General features: G+C 38.0%; 1 protein-coding gene across 6 annotated transcripts in view; it reads left to right on the top strand.

Moving 5' to 3' along the window:
• LOC112524555 overlaps positions 1-12,585 on the top strand; it is a 37,717-nt gene extending 25,132 nt beyond the window's left edge. For all 6 annotated transcript variants that reach the window (XM_025134419.1, XM_025134420.1, XM_025134423.1 and 3 more), the window contains 9 exons: positions 4,028-4,457; positions 5,290-5,757; positions 7,184-7,300; positions 7,427-7,548; positions 7,631-8,360; positions 9,052-9,306; positions 9,975-10,157; positions 10,530-10,871; positions 11,465-12,585. In XM_025134419.1, coding sequence (XP_024990187.1) covers positions 4,028-4,457; positions 5,290-5,757; positions 7,184-7,300; positions 7,427-7,548; positions 7,631-8,360; positions 9,052-9,306; positions 9,975-10,157; positions 10,530-10,871; positions 11,465-12,214 — 3,397 coding nt within the window. In that variant the 3' untranslated portion in view covers positions 12,215-12,585. The remainder of the gene's footprint in view (positions 1-4,027; positions 4,458-5,289; positions 5,758-7,183; positions 7,301-7,426; positions 7,549-7,630; positions 8,361-9,051; positions 9,307-9,974; positions 10,158-10,529; positions 10,872-11,464) is intronic.
• The last annotated feature ends 657 nt before the right edge of the window (positions 12,586-13,242 follow it).

Consider the following 13,242-nt stretch of genomic DNA (forward strand, 5'->3'; position numbering starts at 1 on the left):
ATATCGGTATATCGGTCCGATTTTTACCTCAAATATCGCTAAAAATCGCTAAAAAATCGCTAAATATCGCCGATAATATCGGCCCCGATATTTTGACCGATATTTATGGTCCGATTTTTTTCCTAGGAGCGATATCCGATATATCGCCGATATATCGACGATATATCGCGATATTAACAGCATAGCTTAGGGGACGTTTACCAAACACTAACTAGATAAGCGCTTACCGGATCTCTTACCTTACCGGGTGAGCATGGCAAGGACCAAGAATCTTACCCGGTAAGAGGCATGGCAAGGACCGAGAAGCTTTAAGTGAGGGTTGTGACTCTTACCTAGTTAGCGCTTACTGGGTAAGTCACGCTTACGAACAATCTTACTTTGCCATTTTGATGACCGAGAATCTTACTCGTTAAGGTAAGCGAGGGTGGTTACTCTTGCCCAGTTAGCGTTAAACAGCCACTTAATAAGCCTTTTGTCCCAAATTAGTCGATGTAAGCTATGGATTGACGTAAAGAGGTACAGTTGCAGATCAGTTTATGCTGGGTTGCAACATGTTACAACTCTCTTTTACTTGGCTTGTGAAAGTGGACGTGAGTCTACACTTGTATAGTTTAGTTTAACTTTGTTCTTTTTTTATAAAAAATTACGTAAATATTTGAGTATGCTTTAGAAGGTGTTTGCATACACCCTTAAACCTGTTGCCACAACCCTGAAAATGCATTGGTAAATCTCCGAGGTTAACAACTTAATTCTTCTAAATACCAAAACTGAAGTGAAAACACCTTCCACAATCAAAGAACACTTAACATTTGATTCCCTCCTACATGGGATCTCCAAAAACAAGATGAACTAGTGAACGTGCACACACCCAGAAATGTTAGCTAGACAATTGCTTCTCCAACAAGAGGAGATGGCCACCAAGTTCGAGGAAATAATCGATCGGTGTATAGATGGCCACGAGGCAAACAGTGCCTGGTGCGACCACCTCGACCTAAGTCAATTGGTGGGTCCCCCGCATCACTGGAGCGTAGCATAGACTCTTGTGCGGCTCTTCCCACGGCTAAAGCCGCCCAACAACCTGTGGGACTCACTGTTCGTTTTCCCACGCCTTACGCCGCACGCTAGGTCGCCCCTGTCCAGCTTGGCTTTGCCGTGTCCACGTGGTCCTCTCTTGATTTTTTTCACATTATCTATTTATTCATTTTTCAGTCATTTTCTTTAGATAATTACTTTACCTTTTATTTTTCTAATACAATTAGGTTACTTTTTAGCCCCTATTTAGGAACTCTAAATATTTTTTTATTTGTTATGCTTTGAATTATTAATAAAGTTTTCTTTTTGAGAGTTTCTCATAAATTTCTGAGTTTACGTTTGTAAGCTCGTTGTCGTTAGGGTTGCGACGTTTCTTGACCTTTTCGCACTTTCCCTCTGCGTCACTGTAGACCATGGTGTGTGTGATATCCAACTGCGTTGATGCCTTGTCTGTTTTTGAGGTCAGGCCATTTCTTATGTTCTCTGGTGTAGATCAAGTCTCAACTTGTAAGTAGCTGTAGCTAAAATGTTAGGTTTTAGCTGGAATGCTTCATTTGCATGCACCATTTAGTGAGTCCTTTTTATATTTTATCTTGGTGTAGTCAGGTTAGCAAATTTTGTACTTATGATCCCACCCTCTTATTATCTTTTTATACCAGTATTTTAGCAAAAACATCTACCAACACACCATACATAGAATTTCCCATATTCATTTTTTTGTGTTTAGGGATTCGAATAAATGGGAAATTAATGGTTTCATGCTCTTATCTTGTATGCCTTTTTGATGCCTCCTACATACTGATTTAAATTTCTCATGCCTCCTGAGATCTTGGAGTTACTTGTTCTTTCTTAAATCAGTTCCTGTTTCATCTCTGTTGGCCGATTCCTTTTTGTGGACCAAAAACTATGTTAAAATAAGGCTTCAGGTCAGGTGATGTTGGTACCATCTGTTTATTTCCTTTATCAAGTCCTGTCTGTGGTATTTAAATTAGCGCGAATATTGAGTCGGGTTAACGTGTATCTCGTGCTTTCCCTTGTTTGGAGAGAACATAGATGACATTGAATCTTTGGTTGTTTATGAACAGTAGTACACTGTGTTAGGACAAACGTTACACACGCAATACGCACAACCCAAAAGAACAAGAGAAGAACACAAGAATTTACGTGGTTCACACGATCATATTGATCGTGCTAGTCCACGGGGGCAACTAGGGTTTTCTTTATTTAGGTGCTACAACGTTTACAAGTACAATGAGATTAATATATATAGACAAACATAATTAGGGTTATCTCCTAATCAAGGAAACTAGGGTAGAGACTAGGGCCGGCTCCTTACTTTATGCCTCCTCCCTTTTGTCTAACTTAGTAGGCCGAAGCCTACATTCCAACACACTGAGGGCATTCAGGTTTTACTATTGAGGAACCATTTACGTTAAATAACTAAAAGTGGATCCTCCAGGAAGTTTCAATCCATCATTGTCACTTGCATTATTAGAGATGCTATTTATATGAATCTTACAGAAAGCATCTCTCCTCGTATCATGCTGGACCAATCTGCATCAAACTACACATCTACCTGCACAACATTTAACTCCATGCTAGACTCATCTTGTGTAATGCCGTCCGTTCATGACCTAACATTTAGCTTGTAAATCATAGCACATTTTAGCAGAATCCTATAAAACATCTCTTGCAACCTAAGATATGTCTTGAATAGATCAATGGACCCTTTATGCATATAGAAAATAGCCTCTATCTTTCATCTCCATGACATAACCAGATTAATATTTTGAGACCTTAGTTTCAACTCTTAGCCTATGCTCAACATGATCAGCTTTTATGTTTTTGCAATGACACATAGGTTTAAGTATCTCATTAATTCTTGTAGGTTGTGGCTAAGGAGGTGTTCCTCCATTTACATGACTTTGTGTTTGTCCTAAAGATACAATTAAATAGTCAAGTGAGGCATACTACGACAACCTTTCCAGGACTTCTCTCAACCTTCATAAGGGTAGTGTTGGGCACTAGAGCTTTAGCAACTTTCATTCTGGTTGACGTTTCCTTCACCTCCAAAACTATGATTCTACTTACAAAGATCTATGATTCTACTTACAAAGATCCTACGATAAAGATGGACCACATCGCAACTCATGAGTTCCACCATCAAGATCCTAATTCCTATGAGAAAGATGGGCCGCATAGCAACACATGAATACCACAATATCAGTCCAAGCATTAAGAATAATCATACACATACATATAGGTATGCATGTGGGCAGTACCTTCTAATATTATCAGAAGCTTTGAGTTCGCCTACATTCAGCACCCCATTTTTGTTAATTACTTATCAAGATAACCCCTTCACTGTTCTTTAACTTCATCATGTTCAAGTAAAAGTGTTTGGTCCTCATCCTTGACACACTTGATATGTCCTTAGTTTTCCTTGTTAGCAAACTTGTATTCATCATTTCCTCTTTTTTCTCCTAGTTTATAGCACAGCTCCTCATATGCCTTACATCTACCTTCTCTTTGCTGCTTTCCAGATTTACTCTTGGCTCTTTTATTCTTACACTTCTCTATGTATTCTTGACTTCTATGACGTCCATCCTCCTTGATAGCCGTTTGTTTTGTGTGAGTCCACCAAGTGTTTTATTTTGACGTCTACTCACTCCACCTTCTCCAACCACATCATTTTCTAGCATTGGGATGCATTGTCATCTCCTTCCTCGTCCTGATAGCTTCTTTTGAATTTCATAAGGACCTTGCATTACCATTTCTGTTATGGAATATATGGTTTCTTAGTTTAATGCGTTTTTCATTAACGTTGCTAAAATATGTCTTATAGGTAAATTTATGTTTTGATTACACTTTTTTCCTTCCATATAGGACATTGTTCTGAAATTTGTATGTTGTTTATGCAGTTGTATGAAAACTTTTGCTTACCTTGGTTGTGTATGTCTTGATAAATATACATATTGGCGGTTTTCCTTCTCAGGGAAACATCATCCATCAAGGTCAACGACATTGCTTCTCAAATATCTAGTAATGTTGCAGCAGCTGTGGAGACTAACAATTTTTTGCCGGTGACTGCTAGAGCCGAAACACTTCACTACAACCGCAGGAATCCCAAACGTAGGCGGCTTATGGAGTCTGTACTGGTTGATACCTTAACTTCCAAGGGATCTGATGTATCTACTGCTTCCAGTAGCACCAGCATATTCATTGATCAAGGAATTATTTCCAGAGGGGAAAGCAAAGAAATGGCTGATGAGAACAAAGTTTCAACTGAATCCGATAAAGTATTTGATTCCTTATCGAAAATGGTTGCAGTGCTTTGTGAGCAGCGTCTGTTTCTTCCTTTGCTAAGAGCTTTTGAAATGTTCCTTCCTTCATGTTCTCTATTGCCCTTCATCCGCGCTCTTCAGGTATTTGACAAAACTGTAACCTATATATATATATATATATCTTCCCTCTTTGTGCACATACATGTGAGATTGGCATTAGTTTTTCTAAAAAGTGCACATCAAGTATGCTAGGTTGGCCTCTCTTTCTTTTGCTACCACTATGCTTCTAACATACAGGGCTACAGAGGTTTATATTTCAATCACACTTTACTTTTTGACATTTATTGCCATCTCTTTTCAGTCGCTTGTATTCAACGAATTACTGAAAAAAGAAAGTGTCCTCTTTCCATTGAAGGACACTGCATCATTATCTGTAAGGATTTCTGGAAATGGTGATATTTACATATCGAGAAGTAGCTAACTGCTGTCATTCTACGATTATAGGTAGAAGGAAACTAGGGATAGAACCTAGAGTACAAACATTTTGTGAAGAAAACAAGGATATGAGATACTAAATAGAACCTTGTCTTTTGTTTGCAGATGTTTATGAATACTTAATATTGTTGTGTGTAATTCTCTCATTGTGTGTCTACATGTGTGTGTGTATCCGTGCTTCTGAAGCAATTGGGCAGGCTGAAACCGGACGACTTTGTTTGAATGAGTTATAATTCATTCCCTTCATTTTTGTTTTCTTCAGTTTATGCAACACCTTCAAAATAATATCATTTGTGATGTGGATGAGATGTTCAGATGCGAGCCAAGTGAATCCAAGTCTGAGAATATATTTTTCAGCCTGGCTTCACTGTATTAACTTTGCCCTTTGATATTTAGTTATCACTCAGTAAATTGCATGTTGTGCAACCTTTTTTCTCTAATTTTTCTTCTAGAAGATTTAACTATCTCTGGTTTCCAGGCCTTCTCTCAGATGCGTCTATCAGAAGCTTCTGCTCATCTGGGATCTTTTTCTGCCAGAATCAAGGAAGAACATCCCAATGTACAAACAACTTCAGGTAGAGATGGATCCAATGGGACTTCATGGGTAAGTTCCATTGCTGAGAAAGCTTCTGACGCAATGCTTATGACTTGTCCATCACCTTATGAAAAAAGATGCTTATTGCAACTATTATCCGCCACTGATTTTGGTGATGGGGGATCTGCCATGTCACACTACCGGAGACTGTATTGGAAGATCAATCTAGCCGAGCCTCTTTTACGCAAAGATGATGTTCTACATCTAGGGAATGAATCATTGGATGATGCTTCCCTTTTAACTGCCTTAGAAACAAATGGACACTGGGAACAGGCACGCAATTGGACCAAGCAGTTGGAGGCTAGTGGTGGGCCTTGGAAGTCAGCTGTACACCATGTGACAGAAACACAGGTATTGTTCACGCCATTTTGAATCCAGCCTCAGTGTTCTGTTCTATAATATTGTGATCAAGGACTAACTTCCAACCTGGTTATGTCACAAGTGCTTCAGGTTGGACTTGTTACTCATGGTTTTCAATATGGTCCAATTATAAGATATGCAATTGTATCTCATGCTTTAACAGGAGGTCCTGTCCTGCCTACAGAACTTCTCCCCGGTGCATTTACAGTAGATATTCCTAGTGCAGGATCCATTTGCAAATAGTGTTATATGAGTAATTTGCTTTCTGATCTGAGATTCAGGCTTGTGTCATAAAATGAGACCTACTATCTGTTGAATTCTTGCACATTTAGAATTTCTTGTGCTACTATAATGATATCTCACTTGTACCTATCTAGTTACCTGCATATTTTAAAGAGGGAAAGGCCATAGAAGGACGAAAAGACATATTTGGCTATAAAATTTAATAGAAACTTAATTCTAGCTTGGCATACACTCTAGTCGAGGGTTGATGTATACGTTGGGCCCTATCTACCATATTGATCTTTTAGATCTGGTCTTGCAGCAGTTAAAAATGTTTTCATGTGCTTCTGCTGTCCTGTGTGTTATAAATCCTATCTGGCACTGTATCTGATGATGGACGAGATGCAGCTCTATATTGATTTCATTTTAACCTGGCTTAATGTGATAAATCTTCATGTGATTGTTTGGTCTATATCCACCAGCTTAAGTGTTTGTCTTACTGAGGTCCAATCATGATGTTACCAGAAGAATACTCTTCCTGTCCGCACATAAAGTGTGTTCATTAATATAGGCACAAATTAGGATATCTGAGTGTTAATGACTTCACCAAAGTACAGTGGTGGGTGACATGAAAGCTTTCACCTTTTCATATGTCTTGTAAATGGTTACATGGAAGCTGTGAACTCTGGTAAATTATTTCCAGTATTGAATATAAGATCAACCTTTAGTTTGTTGTTCTACTCGGATGTCCTTATTAGAAATACATGATCAAATTAAAAGTTCGTACTTGGGTGGAAATTTAGCTAGATGGGGAACAGAAAAGGGTTCATTGCAGTGCAACACAAGGTCAAACATGACTGAGACTCAAAAAAGACGACAAGGTCATTGAAAATGATGGGTAATACTCTAGATAACTATCATAAGAGATGTAATTATGTGACTCGTAGCTTCTGCAGAGGTAGATAACTATGACTATGTTTGTGATGCTAGTATTACTATCAAACACAGAAGCATTTTGACAGTGTTTTCCGCCATATAAAATAGGGTCTTAGACTTGGTACATCTTCTATATACCTTTCTGGATCTAACTTGATACATCCACGTCGTCTAGGTTGCTTATCTGTCAGGATATAATATGATGTGCGATGAAACTTTTTGCATCTTTTATTATTTGAAGCCAAATTCTATTCTATAGGCTGAATCAATGGTGGCAGAGTGGAAAGAGTTTCTTTGGGATGTCCCAGAAGAGAGGGTTGCTTTATGGGGCCACTGCCAGATGCTTTTTCTCAGATATTCTTTTCCTCCATTACAGGTATTTTTGTTCAAAGCCTGAACGTTAAACTGTTACATTAGATGTTTGTTAACGTCTGTATACAATATCTTTTAGTGGGTAACACATTTTAGTTTATACCAAATTCTGGTGTCTTTTGGCTTGTAGGCTGGATTATTCTTCCTGAAACATGCAGAAGCTGTGGACAAAGATCTTCCACCAAAGGAACTGCATGAATTGTTGCTTCTTTCTCTCCAGTGGTTGAGTGGAATGATAACTCAGTCTGCTCCGTATGTATTCATTTTACAAGGACATTTTACTAAATCTCAATATTCTAGTTTGTCATTCTAATATTTTGTTGTATTGTCCCAGAGTGTATCCATTGCATCTTCTGAGGGAGCTTGAAACTAGAGTATGGCTCCTCGCAGTAGAATCAGAAGCTCAGGTTAAGAGTGAAGGGGAGTTGACCCTAAACAGTCCCAGTAAGGAAGCTGGATATGGGAAGGGATCAAGTATTGTAGACCATACTGCAAGTATTGTATCAAAAATGGATAATCATATTAACACAATGAGGGCTAGGAATGAGCGCAATGATGCAAGGGACCATCATTTGGCACATCACAAAGGCCCTCATGTCTTAGATGCAGCCACTTCCACTAGCTCCGCAAGCACAAAGTCAAAACGTAGAGCCAAAGGCTTCGTGCCATCGAGAAAGACTTTTGTTGATGTTGAAAAAACTGCCGATTCTGAAGATACTTTTTTGCCTAATAATCTGAGAGGCGACTTAAAGTCAGCAGAAGAAAATTCTCGAATAGATTTATCTTTTTCGAGGTGGGAAGAAAGCATTGGACCTGCCGAGCTGGAGAGGGCTGTTCTTTCTCTGTTGGAGTTTGGACAAATAGCAGCTGCTAGGCAGCTCCAGCATAAGCTATCGCCATCTCATTGTCCATCAGAATTCGTTCTTGTGGATGCAGCTCTGAAGCTTGCAGGGATTGCAACTCCTAGCAACAAAGTAGCGATTTCCATGTTAGATGATGAAGTGCGTTCTGTAATTCAATCACGCAACCTGCCTACTGATAATCAATTCATTGTTCCAATGCAGGTACTTGTTCACAGTTTTCACTTTCTCCGAAAATTTGTACTTGGTAGTTTGTTGTTTTCATCTTTTTTCCTAGTGTTTATCCTTATCTCTTAGTCAATGAGATAATGCTATTAACCTTATTAGATACAGGTTTTTCCCCATGTAAATAGATATCAGAAAATTATTACCATTCTGTAGTTGAAACAGACTTGATTGCTTTTCATGCATGCGTGCATGCAACTGAATTAATAGTGAGATATGCTGAAGCTATTTGGAAATGTTATGTAAAATAGGTCCATATTTACTGGATATAGTTTTAGAGGGTCTTAACATGGGGTTAGAGGTTGGGAGATATCTTAACTTTTATTTCAAGCTCCTGTCTTTCATTACCTGAGGTTAAGGTATAAAAAACTCTTCTTTTGCTAATGTCATTCTTGGGGTTGGGATTTTGTATGTGAAGTTATAGATTGGTCAATTATCTTTGATATCCTTAAATTAGTTACCAGTATTTTAATGTAATATTCACTATTTATCTCTTCATGGTGATGCATCGTAGTGCCAGCTTGGGTGCATAATTCATCTTTATCTATTTCACCCTTCTTTTCCCCCTTTTTGTGTGTGTTTTTAGGCTGTTTGACTGGTGATGCATGCACATACAATTATATGATTCACTTTTACATTAATATTGACAAATGATATTGTGCAATTTTAGGTATTGGAGAGTTTGACGACCTTCTTCTTAGATGGTAGAGGGCGTGGATTGTGCAAAAGATTGATATCTGTTGTAAAAGCTGCAAATGTGTTGGGTCTTTCATTTTCGGAGGCATTTGATAAAAATCCCATCGAACTGCTACAACTGCTTTCTCTCAAAGCACAAGATTCATTTAAGGAAGCATATCTCCTAATTCAAACTCATCCCATGCCAGCTGCTAGTATAGCTCAGATTCTTGCAGAATCTTTTTTAAAGGTGCATCTGTTATGTACTTGCACATTCATGTCATGTTTTTCACCTTCTATTTCGAGTTAGAATATGCCTTTGCTAAGACGGTTATTTCGTATATGGATGGCCATGTGGGAGGTATGGCATGGTCAGTCAAGGGACTAGTCTCCTGAAGGATTTATCTCTTGATATTTGATGCCTCTTACCTTGTTTGTCCAAAACAAAATAAGAGATTGGCATATGTTAGGTTGATTTCTTCTTGAGAGAGAGAGAGAGATTCCTAGATTGGTAAATACTAGGTTGTATAACCGGATAACCTCTAATTACTCCCTCCCCAAAATAAATGTCCAGATTTCTATTTTAGTTTGTCCCAAAATAAGTGTCCATTCTCAAAAGTAGGTGTCTGTTTTCCAATTCTACCCTAATTATGAGATGGAGAAATTCATTACTCCCTCTATTATTAGGCGTACAATTGTCATTTAGTTAATTAAAAAGTTTAACATTAATATTTCTAAAACTGTGTGCCTAATTCTTTGTGGACATCTATTTTGGGATAGGGGGAGTAAGAAACATGAAGTGGCAATTTACAGGATGGAAATGGAGAGTTTATTATTATTCTTATCGTAGATGTCAATTTTCTCTTGTATGATTTAATTAGACGAGATTGGCCCGTAAGCTCTCTATTGTGTTTTCAGGGCTTATTAGCTGCACATCGCGGTGGATATATTGATTCTCAAAAGGAGGAAGGCCCTGCTCCTTTATTATGGAGATTTTCAGATTTCTTGAAGTGGGCCGAGCTTTGTCCATCAGAGTCAGAAATTGGTCACGCTTTGATGCGTTTAGTGATTACTGGACAGGAAATACCACATGCCTGCGAGGTACTGTTATCTTCTTGTAGGATGGTTTTTTTTCTGTAGAAATAGTCGTTTGATTAATTTGTTTATATGTTAATAGGGGAAAGTCAAATAAGAATCAAAAATATTTTGAGAACCCGGAAACCAACTATTTCATGTGTTATTCATGATGTAAAACCCTGAATATAATGTATGTTTATGAATATCTATCGCGTCATTCATTATGAGTAAAGCATGAATAGTTGGTTCCCAGATTTTCAAAATATTTACGGTTCTTATTTGAACCTTCCCCTATGTTAATAATATACAAATGATGAATTGAACTGCTCATGTAACCTCTCCAGCAAAGAAGACATTATCACTGGACTTTGATATCAATTTACATACTCTTTTCAGGTCGAGCTTCTTATTCTATCACACCACTTCTACAAATCATCCGCTTGCCTCGATGGTGTTGATGTTCTTGTGGCCCTCGCAGCCACCAGAGTAGATGCGTATGTTTCTGAAGGCGATTTCCCATGTTTGGCTCGCCTAATAACCGGAGTCGGAAATTTCCATGCCCTCAATTTCATACTCGGAATTCTTATCGAAAATGGCCAGCTGGAACTTCTTCTTCAGAAGTACTCAGCTGCTGCCGACACTCACACTGGCACTGCTCAGGCGGTCAGAGGATTCCGTATGGCTGTTCTAACATCACTGAAGCAATTCAACCCAAATGATCTCGATGCATTTGCCATGGTGTGTCATCTATCCATGAATAAATAGTTAACTTCAATACATCTTAATACTCCCTCCACCCCAAAGTAAATGTCCACAATGAAAAAACCTAGTTTTAGAAATTTGATTATTACACTTTTTAACGAACTAAATGGTAATTTTACCGAATTAAATGACCATGATGAAAAAGTCATAACTGTTTTATAAATGTATAATATTACACTTTTTAGTATATAATTTTATCTCTTATAATAAATGGTACAATTTAAAGGTAGGCAGTGCTTTTAAAAGTAGACACTTATTTTGGGGGGGGGAGGAAATAGAAATACATCTTAATGCTCCCTTCATACCAAAATAAATGTCCACAACAAAGAAGGCATGGAAATGTGTGATGATTACACTTGTAATCAACTAAAATGACAGTTTCGCCCTAATGAATTCTTCCTATTTATAATTAAGGGTAAAATTATGAAGTACGCGTTTACTCTCGAAAGTGGACACTTATTTTTGGCCAAACTAAAATAGAAATAGAAATGTGGACACTTATTTTGGGATGAAAGGAGTACATTTGAGCTGAACAACCATTAAATCATGTGTATTTACTTCCACTTCAGGTGTATAATCACTTCGATATGAAGCATGAAACAGCTTCCCTACTGGAATCACGAGCCGAGCAATCATATCACATGTGGTTCCTTCGTTACAACAAAGATCATACGGAAGACCTCTTAGAATCTATGCGATATTTTATTGAAGCAGCCGAAGTTCACTCCTCTATTGATGCCGGCAACAAAACCCGTGCTGCTTGTGCTAGTGCATCTCTTGTCTCCCTTCAGATACGGATGCCCGATTTCCAGTGGCTCAGTTTATCGGCTACCAACGCCCGACGAGCTCTCGTCGAACAATCCCGTTTTCAAGAGGCCCTTATTGTTGCTGAAGCATATGGCCTTAATCAGCCTGGTGAGTGGGCCTTGGTCCTCTGGAATCAGATGTTAAAACCCGAGCTGACCGAGCAGTTTGTAGCCGAGTTCGTAGCCGTCCTCCCTCTCCAGCCCACCATGCTTGCTGAAATAGCACGATTCTACCGTGCTGAGGTGGCGGCCCGTGGGGACCAGTCCCAATTCTCCGTTTGGCTGACAGGTGGCGGATTACCTGCCGAGTGGGCAAAGTATCTGGAGAGATCATTTAGATGTTTATTAAAGAGGACAAGGGATCTACGGCTGAGATTGCAGTTGGCAACAGTCGCAACAGGCTTCGGCGATGTGATCAACGGATGCTTGAAATCGTTAGATCGTGTCCCCGATAATGGTGGGCCACTTGTGCTGCGGAAAGGGCACGGTGGGGCCTACCTTCCTCTAATGTGATCATCGATCTCTTCAATTTGTTGTGTGAAGTGGCAAAAAAAAACTTATACAGAAAAGAAGGTTAGTTGATTAGATTTGAAGGAGTTTTGATACATCACTGGTTTTCGTTTTTGACCTTTTCTCGAGCACAAGGGGCGGAATTCGCTCATGCGGAAAACACGGATATGGGCCATAGAGCAAAAAATCATTGTGATGATTCATTTTTGTCGATTTGATTTGTGTTTGGTTGGTGTAATTCTTTTGTAAGAAATGTACATTTAGTGTGTCAAACGTGTAGATGTGTGTGTTGAACAAGTTTTAAAATGGTGGGTGCCCTTTGCCTTTGTCACCTTTCCCTTCTAAATCAATACAAAGTGTCGAATATACCAATTTTTATTCATCCATAATTTTTCAGAGTATCTTTATAATGTATTTAAAATAAAGAACTTGAAATCTCAAAAAAAAATTATTCACCTTCAAGTTAGTGATTTCAACATTACTTATAGAGTGATTTAAAAAAATTAACGAACCTTTTCATTTTGAATGACTAAGTGTCTTGAGCTATTTTGTTGAATGAAAAAAAAATATTGAACATTTTCATTTTGAATTATCGTCTCTGAACATTTCTTAAATAAAAATCATAAAATTGGTTACTTACATCCTTTTAATTCAAAAAATAAAAAACTACTTGTAACCGGAGGTGTGGGAAATGGACAACGATGTGAGAATGTCATTGTGCGAAAAGGTTTGAATGAAGTAGGATTTGGGAAGTGGGAATGATAAATTGTTTTTAACTTTAGAACCTTTCTAGTCGGGTTTTAGATAGCTTTTTCAGGTTAAAAAAGATATTAGTAACCAGTTTTTAAATTTTTGATGGTTTATTTATTCAAAAAAGTTCGATGAGAAAGTTAATGGTTTTTTCATTTACATAAAAGTTAGAGATTTAATCATTCAAAATGAAAAAGCTTATTGGGTTTTTCTGGACTTTTCCCTTACTTATAATATTAAAATATTTTATAAATTTTATCATTGCGATACATTTTTTTAAT

This window comes from Cynara cardunculus (assembly GCF_001531365.2).
Source record: "Cynara cardunculus var. scolymus isolate 2C chromosome LG 13, CcrdV1, whole genome shotgun sequence".
Lineage (NCBI taxonomy): Eukaryota > Viridiplantae > Streptophyta > Magnoliopsida > Asterales > Asteraceae > Cynara > Cynara cardunculus.